Source organism: Prionailurus viverrinus, chromosome C2, assembly GCF_022837055.1.
Source record: "Prionailurus viverrinus isolate Anna chromosome C2, UM_Priviv_1.0, whole genome shotgun sequence".
NCBI lineage: Eukaryota > Metazoa > Chordata > Mammalia > Carnivora > Felidae > Prionailurus > Prionailurus viverrinus.
In genome coordinates, this window is record NC_062569.1 from 137,126,999 (window position 1) to 137,141,839 (window position 14,841).

Genomic DNA, 14,841 nt, shown 5'->3' on the forward strand with positions numbered 1-14,841 from the left:
CCATTGAGGGTGACATCACTTCCCCAGAGGAGACATTCCTAGTCCCTGTACTCTATTGAATTTCCCTCTTTAATGCTCCCAGAGCATCCTTGGTCTTTCAAAGAGCTCATGTCTTTATTTTGGACTGGCTTGTAAACTCCAAGGTGAGGGTATTGTATATGTCTTTTTCACTATTGTGTTCATAGTTCTAGTATAGCCCCACTCCCCAATAAAGGCTGAATGAACAATTGATGAATGAATTGAAAGGTGTTGGGAAAATCATGGCTATTTGGTACAGCTGTCCTAAGCATTTCAAAAGCACACACCTTACTTCTTTTCTTAGCCTTACTGGTCATTTAGTGACTTCCAATTTACAAATATCCTGGCCCAAACTATTCGGTTTTCCAATGCCTTTTCAGTACATCTCATAATACCTTAAATAGTACTGGAAAACAATGTATAAACTTAATCCATTGATAAGTTTCAAAAGCAAAGGAAATGCTTCTTGTTTATCCTAAACTTTTAGGTGCTTTTCTGAAACCCATGGCTTCATTAGGGGTGTTAGTATCTTTAGTTTTAGAAGAGATATCAAAATAGGCTTTGTAATAGGTGGTGCAAAATAAAAAAAAATAAAAAAACTTCTATGTAACCAAAAATAATTAAGTAGGCAAATAGAATCATTGTATGGCATCAAAATAATAATGTCTTCTTGTCTCCTTTGAATGGATAATTCATGTTTGTAGTCCATCAGTTTAATGCAGTCATGCATTTAACTTGATTTTGGAGCATAAATCCTCATTTTTCATCATAAATGCGGGAAACATTGTTATGCTTTATTGTTAAAGACACATTGTAAAATATTGGCCCAACATAAAGTAATACCGGGCTTGTCTCTGAGGTTAAAAAGATATAATATTTTCTACATGTCATTTATGTACCATCTATCTATCTATCTATCTATCTATCATCTATCTATCTATCTACCTATCTATTAATATGGCCAGGCTCTAATTTACTTCCAATCATGTCTCTGGGAAATTCAAGTTTACAATTGCAGTCATGATTTATTAAAGACATCATTGTAGAAAAATATTATTTTATTTTCATACAGTTATTATGAAAATAGGTTCTCCTTAATAATAGCTGTCATTAGTTAAGTGCTTATGATCCCTAAGGCCCTGTACTATCCAAAGTACTTGATTTTCCTCACTGCTCCCATATGAAAGCTGACAAAGGCAGCTGATTACTATTATTCTGTAATAGAGATGAGAGAAATAAAGCAAAGAAGTTAAGGAACTTGCCAGTGTTTAAATGGTTAACATGGCACAACCAAATGTTAACATTGTTTAAAATTGTTTAATTCATTAAATTATATATATATACATATACATATATATATACTCTTTACATATATATAATCTTTATATATAATTCATTAAATTATATATATATGTGAACTCTTTCTGTGTTAATTATAATCATAGTATATTTTTCAAATAAATGGTAATTTAAATATGTTATTCAAAGCATTTATTTTAGAAAAAGAATCAGGATTTAAGTGTAGAATGTTCAAGGGGAGCATAACATTTTTTTTTCTGATGCTACTAACATTTTTAACAGGCAATAATTTTTCTTATATGTTGTTATACTATGAGTCTAAAACACCAGAATAATAAAAATACTAGTGGTAAATTACATATATAAAAAATATCCAGCCTACATTTTATGTCCCCCAACACACACCTCAAATTTTAAACAATAGTCTCTGGCAATTAATTTAATGGATATACTAGGCTTTTTCTATAAATCATGTTGAATGTTTTCTGTTTATATGACTATTAACAGTCAAAAAGTGGCTAAACAGCAAACTGATGTCTGTGAAATAAAAATAAAATCAACAAAGATGAATTATCAACCACTGAATTGTCAAGACTTAATTATGAAATCATCACCCTTTGGCTAAAATAAAAACATTACACTTTTTATAGAAAATTCTTAGAAATGATTTCACTGATAAAGCAACTTTATTTATCCCTGTCAATGGTAAAATATCTTTTTTGTTATTAATAAAACTATTTGTTCCACCTGACGATAAATTAAATTTTTTAAAAACCACAACTTTAGTGTATGGGTATTTACAAAATATATTTGTGTTGCCTCTACAGAAAGATAAAGAAGATCAGTGGCTAGAGAAAAAGGTTCAGGGAAATAAAGACCACATTATTTTGGAGCATCTACAGTGGACAATGGGGTATGAAGTTCAAATTACAGCCGCCAACAGATTGGGATATTCAGAACCGACAGTCTATGAGTTCAGCATGCCACCAAAGCCCAACATTATTAAAGGTAAGCAAAACTCTATGCTTTCTTAGGATGAAAACAAATAGGATACCAACTTTTTGCAACTCCTGTGGATTTTTCCTTAATATTCAATTAAGGAAAATTTTATATATCTTTGTATATATATAAAGATATTTTTATATATATTTCTTCTATAATTTTATAGAAGGAAGCGTAAATTCTGAGTTCCAATCATGATTATTGTGACATGTCTTACTCAAGATTTCCTAAATCATTCTTGCCACGGGGTTATTATTAACTTGTAAATACACCATGACAATTTCAGTGGTTGAAGTAGTGAGGAGAGAACGAACAGAGGGACAGGATGGAAGGTAAGAGTGAAGTGTCAAAAATCAACATGAAAGACTTCTTTTGAGACCAGAAAATCTTTTGTAAAGAAGACAACATCTCTACCAAACACGTGAAGGCTGGTCCTTCACTTTTGGGAAAATGCAGTCAAAGATGATGACACCATCCATAACGGATCAAACAAGTTGAATTTAGAAAGATAGAATCAGTCACATAGTAAGGCAGAAACAGCCACAGAGGTAGCCCCAGAAAAAAACTATAACTAGAGTTTCAAGGAGCCTCACAACCTTGCAGGGCATGCTATATTGGTATTCACAGCACCCTGGTGGATTCTGCCTTTATTAAGTAACAGTGCTTCCGTGATTATATGCTAGCAATACTATCAAAGTCCACAGGAAAGATATTAACATTTTTTTTTCAGATACATGCTATAGAGGTAAAGATGCAAGAATTTGTCCTGATTTGTAGTCTTATTTAACTTTGAGTTGTCACATGGGTTATATTTTAACATTTATCAATCCTTTAAATATATCTATAATATTTACAGGTAAATTTTATGCAAATATGTAGAAATATACGTAACATACATATATTCTTCATATGTATATATGTAGAGCTGAAAGGAGCATATTCATAGGCATGGCTTATTGAAGTCATATTAGAGTATCAGTATTGGTACATAACATTTTTGAGACTGGGAAAAAATAAAGTTTGTCAGTTCAGTCATGCATGCTCTTTAACTCTTTTGTAACTTCAAATGGATATTAATCTCATTATTATGAATTTGTGATATCGCACATCTTTATACAGTTAATCTTTCTGTTATAAAATAATTACTGTTGCTTATATGTTTTAAAAATAATTGATATTTTGGCTTTGTATTGGTAACATTAATCAATAAGTGCCTCCAAGTATAATTTGAAAGTAGGAAGTTGGGAGCATCTAGAACTAATTTTGATATCATGTTATAATGTTTTTTTTTAATTTACAAATCACTTTTGCATTTATTATCCCATTATCTCATTCATATATCTCTGAATCTGTATTGAACAAGGAAGGCTTATACTCATTTTACAAATATAAATTTGGAAGGTTAAGGGATCTGTTCAAGGTCAGCTACTTAGTCATATGACAAATCCAATACCCTTATAAGATGATAGACCCAAGAAGAATGGTTGAATATGCTATCGAGTTCATTGTCTCTGTGAGTTTGATACATCAATAACTCTACAATTATAATGTTTTATGTTTGTAATAACTATCCTCTATGCAAATATCAGCAACATAATATAAATATGATTCTGAATCTGAGTCAGAATCTTCAAAGGTGGGTTGCAACTGTGTATTCCCATTTTCCTAAATCTTTAATTTAGCTCATGTGTTTGGAGGAAATAATTGTTTTTATCAAGATAAAAATTAATATTGTATGAAGTTAGAAGGTGACATTTTAATAACAGTTTATAAGTAAAACACAAACTGTAAAACAAATAATCAATTTTAGACAGGTTTGTTTATATTATACTTCCAGAGTCCTTACTATTTTATTAAAAAAAATATTGTTAATAAAAAACAAAAATAGGTATGGACAATAGGGTAAATAAATAAGAATATATATATATATATATACACATATATATACATATATATGTATGTTTGTGTGTTTGTATATATACACACATCTATACACACACAAACATACATATATAGGCACAAAAATATCTAAGATATATTATGATACATTTACTATAAAAACATATTTTATTCCAATTTCAGAATCACATTGTGGGCAGGCAGTACCTAGAAGGAAAATGGAGAGAATTATGGTTTATAGTTTCAGCTTTGCTGTTGTCACTTAATTTCTCTCAATATGCATTTCCTCATAGCCAAGCGAGTTACTTCTGGTTCTTCAATGGTAAAATTCATTCATTTGTTCCAGATATTTATTGGGGTTTCGCTTTGTGACAAGGACTGAAATGAGTATAAAGGAATGACCTGTGAAAAGTACAAAACTGGCCCCTGCCCTCAAAGACTTTACAATCTAGTAGGGAAGATAAACGTAAAATTAGCGTTAGAATGACCACTAAACAATTACAACTAAGAGACAGGCTGGTGCCATGTGCTGCCATGAGGGGGTTGGCAATTATACCTAACTTGTGATGGTAGGGTAGGGGTTAGGTAGGGGCAAGGGAAGCGTTCCCTTAGAAAATACCTTTCCTGAAGAAACCCACAGGAAATGAGCCTTCTGGGGAAGGTGTCATATATAGAAGAAATCTCTAAAAGAAAAAATAAATTGATCTGCTTTAGGAACTGAAAAAACATTACTGAAGAGAACCTGGAACCGTGTAAACAAAGATAAGGATAGAGAGGGACCTGTGACCCAGATAATCCCAGGTCTTCTGAAAACTACATAAACACTTTTAAAAGAGATCCTGAAAACAGGAAGAAGTCGTTTGAAACAGGGGTGTTATATGAATAGATAGGCATTATAGACAGATTAATCTTGCTCATATGGATAAAAGAGATGGATAAACAGGAATGCTTGAAAAAATAATGATGGCAGTAGAAAAAGAAAGCCTGAATAAATCCTGGACACAATGTGTATTTAGGTTAAGCTTACATGTGTAATAGATTCAATTCAGTAGATATTGATGACTTTTGAGTTTCTTTTCAGTTTGGTATCCATTAAGTTTGAAATGTCAAGTAGTAGTTATATGTGTGTGTATAAAGATGAGAAGACAGTCCATAGCTTGGAAATATACATTATGATGATAACATTAACAGGTGAATGGTATTTGAGGCCTGGGTGAGGATAAAATCACACAATGAGTAATGCCTTATCTCTATGAAAAAGAGTTGATGTCTGAAATACTCATTGATGTCACCCTAGAAGGGTGATGAGTGCAGCATCGATGTTCAAGGTGTACTTCTTGGGTTACTAAGGAATAGAGGATTAAGAGTTGTGCCCAAAGGAACTGTGATATTATACAGGAAGAGGAAACCACACCACCATACCCAGTGAGAGTAAGATGTTGTAGAATTCCTGGAAAAATAAGAAGACTGTAGTTATGAAGGTGAGCAGAGAGGGGAGGGAGGGGAAACAGTGTCAGAAGGACTTTAGGATGAAAAAAGCTGGAATGTGTTTCACAGCTGATGAAGCAGATCATGTGGTCAAGGAGAAGTCAGACAAAGCTATCTGAGAAGATAGGAGACATATTTCTTCCCCCATTAAACTGTGTTGCTGATACAAAGCAATTAGCCACTTCCTGGAAAAGGAGAAATAATAAAAGATTAATTCATCTTTAAGAATCCACTGACTGCTAAAGCCTCGTGGAAAGCCACATTAAAGGCATGCCTTTATAGTTTAAAAATTGTTCAGTTTAGCTGTAGAAGGTTTCATGGGGCGGTTTTAAAGACTGTGATGGGTGATGGTGAATTTGGGAGCCTTTACACCTACAATATCCTATAGAGTTAGAATTACGTATTGGTAAAATGAGGAAAATGATCTTCATACATCTTCATCAAAGTTATTCTTGTGGCTTTATAATTTCTTATTCCATTTTAAAATAAATATTATAAATTCAAGCTCAAATCTGAAATGAGTTCTCTGTAATAAACTAACAGAACTTAAGTCTTTTTATTCAAGTTTTAGAAGATGTGAACTTTACAAATTAATTTAGTTTTAATTCATTTTTGGTAGCATGCATTGTAAATTGTCTAAATAAGTTTATGGGCTTTTGAATTTAGAAAGTCATCGCTTATGTGCATTCCATGTATTTAATTTTTGGTAAGCAGCAGGCTAAATATAGAGTACATGTATTCATTGGGCTGAAGAGCTATTTTTTTTAACAATATGCTCACCTTAAACTCATATATTACATATTACGTTGATAATAATGGTTTTTCTATGCATGTACATTAGTGGATACCACATTTCTCCATAGTTTATTATTGTGATTTAAAAGATACTTTGTGATGAATAATATTTTCTCATTTTGACTCTCAACGTGTTTATTTTGAAAGATGTATTTGTTGATTTACATAGAAATAGAGTGCAAAATCACAATTGTATTCCCTTTTGGAATATTCATACAGCATAATTCCATCTCATTTATTTATAAACAATGAGAATATTGAATAGTTATGACAAATTAATTCTTATAAAATGATTATAAATCTATAAATGAGAACCTGATAAAATGACATTTATTGATTCATTCTGTAATTTTTATTACTAAATATACTACTCTTTTAAAAATCCTTGGAGATGAATTTATTTTGAAAAGCATTTCCCACCATTTCTTTTGGTTTATGACATTTTTAATACCGTTTTTTTAACCAAAAAAAGACCATTTTTCTTTTAGTAATTGCTTCCTTTTTCTGATTTTGTTGCTATGAATTGAACACATGTCTAATTTTAACATTATCAATATAATTTGATGACAAACAATTCCACTCATGCATTGTTTAGATCTGATGGTAAAACAATTCTATCCTCTGAATTCAAGCATGTAACGCATCTATGAGAGTTCCTCAAATATAAGAAGCTGACAAAGAAATTATATAAATCACCACCACTAAATAAATTGTTAAAAATGTTCAGGTGTGTGTGTGTTTGTGTGTGTGTGTGTGTGTGTGTGTGTGTGTGTATTTACATGGTGTTTTTCATTATACTTCTAATGAACTGTACAGTAAAATTATTTTGATGGCACTCAGTCTAGTTCCAAGCCACACTAGTATACCCTTGCAGTTCTGAATAACTCAACATGAACACAAAAACAACACATTCAAGTGCATGGCAAGTGCAAACATGTTTTCTTAAAGTTAAATTTATGATCTGTTCAGAACATACATTAGAGAAATTCTAAAACAATGGTGAAATTAAAGTTCAGTTAAAATTGGAGAGACCTTTATTTTAACTATTTGGAAATCTCAGTCAATGCTAAATATTAATACTATACCCAAAACAATATTCCTTTGAATTTAGCACATAATGAAAAAGTATATTTTCATGATCCTTTGTTCTCAAAATTATTTTTAAAGTGGTACAATGACATATGTCTAGACCATGCTTATGGCCAGTTGGGTCAATGCTCCTTGCTTCTACCCTTATGGCAAATTTCCGTTATGAATATGTCATTTTCATGGATACATCTTGGTAGTTTATTCATTGTTAAAAATGTAACTACTTTTATTAAATATTTCTTCTCAGATATGATGGTAGCAAAAAGTAACATCTGTAAACATTATAGAATATGATGAGTTCATATTTACAGTAGCAATGTGAATTTACCAGTAGCACAGTGAAATGACAGGTGCCTTCTCACTCATAAGTTGTATCTTCAATAGAGAATAAATAAGATACTTATTTCTAAAGAATCAATGACAGAACAACTGTCTGATTTATGTGAAATAAACTTTATTAATATTGAGACTCAGTTATGTTTTAAATATGTGACAACTATTTAGAAAAGTTGTATACAGATTTTAGCCATTCTTTTTCTTGTATCAAAATAATTTTTTTGTAGGAATTTGTAATGGCTTTGTGTAAATCTTGCATTAATTATTTTCTCTTTTTTTTTTCTTTCCCACTGTCACTTTTTTTCTTTTTCTTTACTTTCATGTTGTAACTCTACTCTTTTTTTCCTTAATTATTTTATTCTTATTCTATTTTCAAAAACAATTTCCGTCATGCAGATAAATGCTGTGAAGCGAATAAAGGCGAAAATGGAAGCCAGTCATGGCAGCTGAATGCTGCTGGGTTTTCTTTCATTATAGCCCTCAGTTTGTCTTGGATGTTTTAATGTTGTTGTTATATGATATTTACTTTTATGCCCTGCAAATTTACAAGGCTAATCTCATATTATGATGAAAGTTTTTCTGTGGTCCAACTAATTATGCATGTATTTCACTCATGAACAATTAGCCTATTTTCCCTTCCCCAAATTGTCAACCTTTAAAGTAGATAATTTGTCAGAAAATCACTGAAAGAAATAGAATCAGGATTGTTTCTTCCCGGATGCAGTTCATTGCATAACTTGCTTCATTCTGAAGTTTCCTTTAAAAGTTGACCTTGTTAAATATCATGTCACTCTTACTTGGAACTTAAGCATTTGCTACATCTAATCTTCTCTCATTTGATTATTTTGCAAAAATAATTCAATATCCATGACCATACATTGTATTTTATTATGTAGAATTGTGGATCTTTTATATTGGTTTTAATTGTTATTCTTTTAAATGTAAATTTCCAACTTTATGGGCGTTTATAAAATTTCATGGTGTTTACCATTTATATACAACAAAAGCTAATACTTTTATTATATTAGATATGTATCCGTACTGTGCTGCCTATTTTCATTTTTTTGACCTAAAATATCATAAGAAATAAAAATGAAATAGTTTTCTTCTTTTAAATTTGAACACTAACTTTAAAATATCCAATTTAGTAATTTAAATATGAATGTGTTTAAAAAGTTGCACTCTGTTCACTGGATATGGATTGTGCTATGAGTTGGCATCGAGTATTGATTTTCTCACAACATATATGCATACTTCTTTATTACAACTTCCTGGACACAAAGAGTCAGTTTCTTTGTAAAGACCAGAGAGAGAAGCAAATATTTTAGCTACTGCTTGCAAGAAGATGAAATTGAGATGAGGAGTTGTTACTACATTTTTCAGAGGAAGCTGTATTTGAGGGATTATCACAAGCAATGATTTTAGTGTTCAATTTTCATTCATTATAAAATGAGAAAAGTGTTTTGTGTTTTTCACTTCTAACCACACCCTGCCTAGCAAGTGATTCTTACGACTCATTCAGGACAATTAGAAAGCAAGCAGGTTTATGTATATGACAAGAGTGACCATACTAATGTGCGAAATTAAATTATTGGATTTTGGGCTTTGAGATTCACTCATCAGAAACTATTTTGTTTCATGAAAGTATTCTTTTACTCCTTAAAACAATAGCTACAGGATCCTATAATGTAAGATCTAAAGCTAGATTTCTCTTTAGTAGTCTGTCATTATCTTTTCTAAACTCTGCTGTCCACTGCTGTCCTTTTTTCTTCTCACCTAGCAACAGACCTTTAGAATGCAGGAGTAACCCAGCCACAGATTAAACATGCTTTTGCTTCCTTCCTTTCTCTTCCACTGAGACAAAGGAATATCCAGACTTATGCAGTTTGGGGAATGTTCTGTCTTTAAAAAGACCGTAGCCAACATTTTAAAATTATTAATTAACCAATTATAAGTGCATAGTATGTCTATTTTTGGAGAAGATATGTAGATTTGTTGGTTACTAATATGTAGAAAGCACTAGGAAAGAAAAGGGTTCCAATAACTCTTCGAGGAACAATATTTCCTGTTTACCATAATCTGACTGGACCTTTTCAAGAAGATAAATGTTTCCACAAGAAAGTCCAGTAGAAATTATTTAGGCTAGTATATGATAGCAACATAATTTTGTGGAGAATATGGAATATGTCTTTCATAAGATAACAGAGTTGATTTTTTTTATTTAACATTCTACGACTCAAAGTAACCAACAGTGGTATGAAGAATGCTCAAAGTCAAGTTTACATGGTACCTAAAGTGATATTTTGACAGTTGAGAAAAGAATTTAAAATTAAAAATTTATTGTCTCAGCATAATTATTTACACTTATTAAATTCTTCATTATTCTTTGTAAACATCTCAGTACAGATCAACTTTTTTTCCTGAACTATTTTTTAGGGGTGGGGAGGAGCAGAGAGAGAGAGGGAAAGAGAGAATCTCAGGCAGGCTGCAGGCTCCAGGCTCAGCACAGAGCCCAATGTGGGGCTTGATCTCACAACCGTGAGACCATGACCTGAGCTGAAATAGTAGGATGCTTAACCAACTGAGCTACCCAGGTGCCCCAGATCAAGTTTTTAATCCTGAAATTAATAAGTAACATTTCATTTGACCAAATGTTATGATTAGAAGAGCAGTTATTTTACAGTTCTGAGATATGCATAAATTCTTGAAAATAGATCTTCAGACATCTTAACAACATACAAGCTCTGTGTTTAACTTATTTCCACGGGAACTAGGAAAGCACAACATTCTAAACAGTACAGCTAAAACAGTTCAATAAATGAGACCTTAGAGATTACAAATTATCTTCTCAGATTAAAAAAATCTTAATAAATATGCAAATGTTGCTAAATTATCTTTTTAAGTCTCTGAGTTTTAGTTTTGTTATATGCAACCATGTAATCTGACAGTCTAATTAGTATCTATCTATAGGTCTAAATAAAATAAAATCCTTTGCCTGAAACATATAAAATGTGAACTGTGTGTTAAGGTAAGTTTTATGTTAATCATTATATATAATCAGAAGTATGTGTCTATGTCTGTTGATGTGTATATCATATCTCCAAATATTAAATCATTCCAGAAGTTTGTTTTGATCATATTATACCGGTTATAAATTTAGGTTGATTTACTTAAGGATGATTATTGTATCCGCATATGGAGCATGAGGATTAACTTCTTATATAAACATGACTATCTCCTTGTTTTTCTCCTCTCAGCTCTTTACTTGTCTATCTTCTTGTCTCCTTTTATCATTTAATCTTACTGTTTCCTCTACTTCAGACAAAACTCTACTTATTTCTCAGATCACTGGCTTGCCAATACCATGGGTCAGATATGCCAACAGGCTATGCCTAGGAGATAGCAGTAAATTCTTTCTTACGAAACTTCTTACATGGGCAATTTAGGTCAATGGCCATTTTTCATCCTCTTTCTTCTCATATTAGTCATTGGGAATAACTGTATTTTATAAATGCTACACTCCTACTGTTTCCAAATAATTACACAAATGAATATATATGTATTCATTAGTGATAGACATGGACAAGGTTAATATGCCTTATGGCTTTATTTTTTTTTAATTTCTCTTTTTTTTTTTAGCCTAAAGTATCTTAAGCGTTTTTTTAATGCAATAAATACATATAGTCTGGACATTGGGTTAACAGTTTTGTATAATTTTAGTTGTATATATAAAATGAATTCATGCACAAATAATTTTATTGCAAATCGTTTTTACTATTAAATACACAGAAATTTTTTTAATTAAGAATTAAAAATACAAGTACATGCAGTACTTCATAGGTTGTATAGTTTGAGTCAAATGGATTTATGATTATTCATTTATATTTAAGAAAATACAGTATGTAAGACATAATTAATCTTTTTGGGATCTGAATGAACTCTTTTAGATATCTGAAAAGTATTTTATTTCTTAATATGGTATACATACCCTAAGAATGGAAAAGTAAATTTTGAAATTACAAATTATCTTGGTGATTTAAGATATTTATATCACCAATACAATCATTAAGTATGTCTGGGTTTAATTTTCAAGAATAGTTAGGTAATGTTACATATAATAATACTTTCAGTTTGAAGTAGTCGAGAAATCTCTCTAGTCATGTAAAATTATCAGAAAATTTCCACCTGTTTGGTTTTGGTTTAGATATTAGTAGCATTAAGAGCTTTAAATAGTGTGTTACAATACTATGTAAATAAATATTATTTATAATCTTCTTTAGCCCTTATATGGTAATTTTACTTAATGAATAAAGATATAAGATCATGAAGGTCATATCTAATTGTATCATTTTATGTATTTTATTATGGCTCAAAACAACCTTTGAATAAGTACAAATGAAGTAGGTTTTCTCTAATTTTGGCTTGTTTCCTTGCTTCCTTCCTTCTTCTTTTCTTCTTTTTTTCCAATTCATTCTCTCTAATATTCTCTTTCTCTCTCCTATATTCCCTTTTTTTTTCCCTCCTCTTTGTCTCTATTGCTCTTTCTCTCTTTTTCCCACCCCCTCTAGGTTTTGTTTCCTCCCTCTCAATTTCTGACCATGAATGAATAGGGTGTATTTTTTCTACTCCTTTTCTGTTGATCAGCTGGTAAATTTTAAAATCTTAGCATTCGTGGTAGGGATATATATCAGAAAACCTTCTGAAAGGCTAATGCATTGAATGGATAGCTCAAATTTGCATATTTCACATGATTGGAGATGCAAATATTCTACAAACAGCCCTTGAAATCATTTCAATATAACTTGAAGTTGGTAAAAATTCCATTTCCAAATCAGCTGTTATGTCATAAAAAAATAGAGTATTATTTAATCACTATTAATACTATAATTCTAATTATATTATAATTCAGAAGATACTAGCAAGTAAATTTCAAGAACTAACTAAACAAACAAACCAAATATCTTTCTAACATCTAATTAACCTGATCTCTTCTGGTTTACTATTTAAATTGGTAGAATTAAAATTTAGAGTTAACTTTTTTTTAACTTTTAAATATAAAGCTGTAGTATTATTTCCTTCTCATTTATTGTACTTAAAAACTTGATGAAATACATAAAGGTTATAACACTATATTAAGCAACATCTCAATTCTTATCTAAGGTAAAAAAAATTCAGTAATCTTAAATCTAATTTAATTGTTCTGAAATAAGACAGAGATAGGAGTTTAATACCAATCCTTTGTTTTCCAAACACCTTTGGTCTTATTATCTTATCTAAGATTATGAGATGCTTAAAGATTTTTGGTAGTAATCCACTCTTCCTTTATGGCTATTAACTAATTTCACAGCTTAAATTGAAAAAAAAGTGAAATAACTAAGGAAAGCACATATGTGTAAGAGTACTATATCTATGCTGATCTGAACTGCAAACTGATGTCCCAATGGCTTCGTTGCTGGACTTTTATTTTACCTAATTTTTAAAGATAGGTTCATTCAAGTAGAATTAATTTTCATTTTAAGTATTAACTAATTGAATGTATTAAGTTTAGGTATATTGTAAAATTTCTTAATGTGTGTATGTTCAAGTTAAATTAAGTTATTCTTTATCATTCCACTTTAACTAATAAAAAGGATAACAGTTACACATTGCGAACACTGCATATATTAAGAGATGGAATCTTTTTCTTAATTATACCATATTTATTTTTATTCTGTATGTGTACTAAATGGATACTATGAAATAAATCTCTTAGCTAATCTTTTTTTTAATGCAAGCAATTAAAAATTGCTATTTTAAGTAACATCCATGATTCATGAACTTCTTTCAGAATATTTTTATCTCACATCTTACACTGATTTTATGTATAACACTTGTGTTTTAAAGTGACTGTTTCTGACCATTTTAATTGCATTTGTTTTCATCATAGCTTATTTTCTTGAAAAAAATGTGCGTTATAAATGTATTGTCTTCAATATCATCTCTTATTTAAAACCCCGACATAATATCAGCACTATGTGTAATCCTATGCATGTGTTTCATAGTATATTAAATGTCATTTTATTTTCTGTACCTCTGTGTCTCCATTGTTGTAATAAAGAAAACTGAGGAAAAACTTCGTTATATGTGTTTTCTTTATTACTGGTACAAATCTTTTATGTCCTTGTGTGTTTTCATTTCTAACTTGATCAAATCCAAGGTCTCAGTGTAATAAATGTATAATCATTGAGTGACTTCTATTTGGGGATAAATAATATATCATCAGTAGACTCATATTGCAAAAATAATTTAGAAACACTACTAAATACTGTTTCTTTCATAGTAAACTAGTTCCAGAGTTGTCTTAGAAACGTCGATGACTAGTAGGAGGCCAAAGTAATCAGACATTATCTTAATAGAATGCAGGAATATAGTTAATAACTTTAATAATGCAAGAATTGTTAAGTAGTTTCCATTGCTAGCAAACGTTTATAAAGGCAGGTATAAATACTTAAAGAGATTTTTTTAAATCTCCTTGGTTAATGTATTAACTGTAATTCGGTTTAAACATCATAAGAGTAAAGTTGTAGAGAATTACTAGGGTCCGCTGCTCATCCACACCCAAGGAATGAAACAAAAATGGCTTTGGTTTTATTTTTTAATGTGTACTGTGTCACATGCTGTGTGGAATGCCATACGTGCAATTTTTCAATCACTCCTCATAAAAACCTCTCGGAAGTAAGTATCATTTCTCTCATGTTTTAGATGAGAACAGTGAGTCCTAAAGAAGTTGAATAATTTATGTAGAGTCACATTTAGAATCCAGGTCCTGTGTTCTTAATAAATCATTACATTTGTTTTTTGTTTTAGTACTGAATCTGGGTTCAAATGATAATTTTTTTAGTGTTTATTTATTTATTTATTTATTTTGAGAGAGAG

At 30.6% G+C, this 14,841-nt stretch overlaps 1 protein-coding gene across 1 annotated transcript in view; it reads left to right on the forward strand.

The window, feature by feature from the left end:
* Positions 1–14,841, forward strand: part of NCAM2 (neural cell adhesion molecule 2) — a 224,210-nt gene that overhangs the window by 179,232 nt on the left and 30,137 nt on the right. Inside the window, exon 15 of the mRNA XM_047874049.1 lies at positions 2,145–2,325. Within this exon, the coding sequence (XP_047730005.1) occupies positions 2,145–2,325 (181 nt within the window). The remainder of the gene's footprint in view (positions 1–2,144; positions 2,326–14,841) is intronic.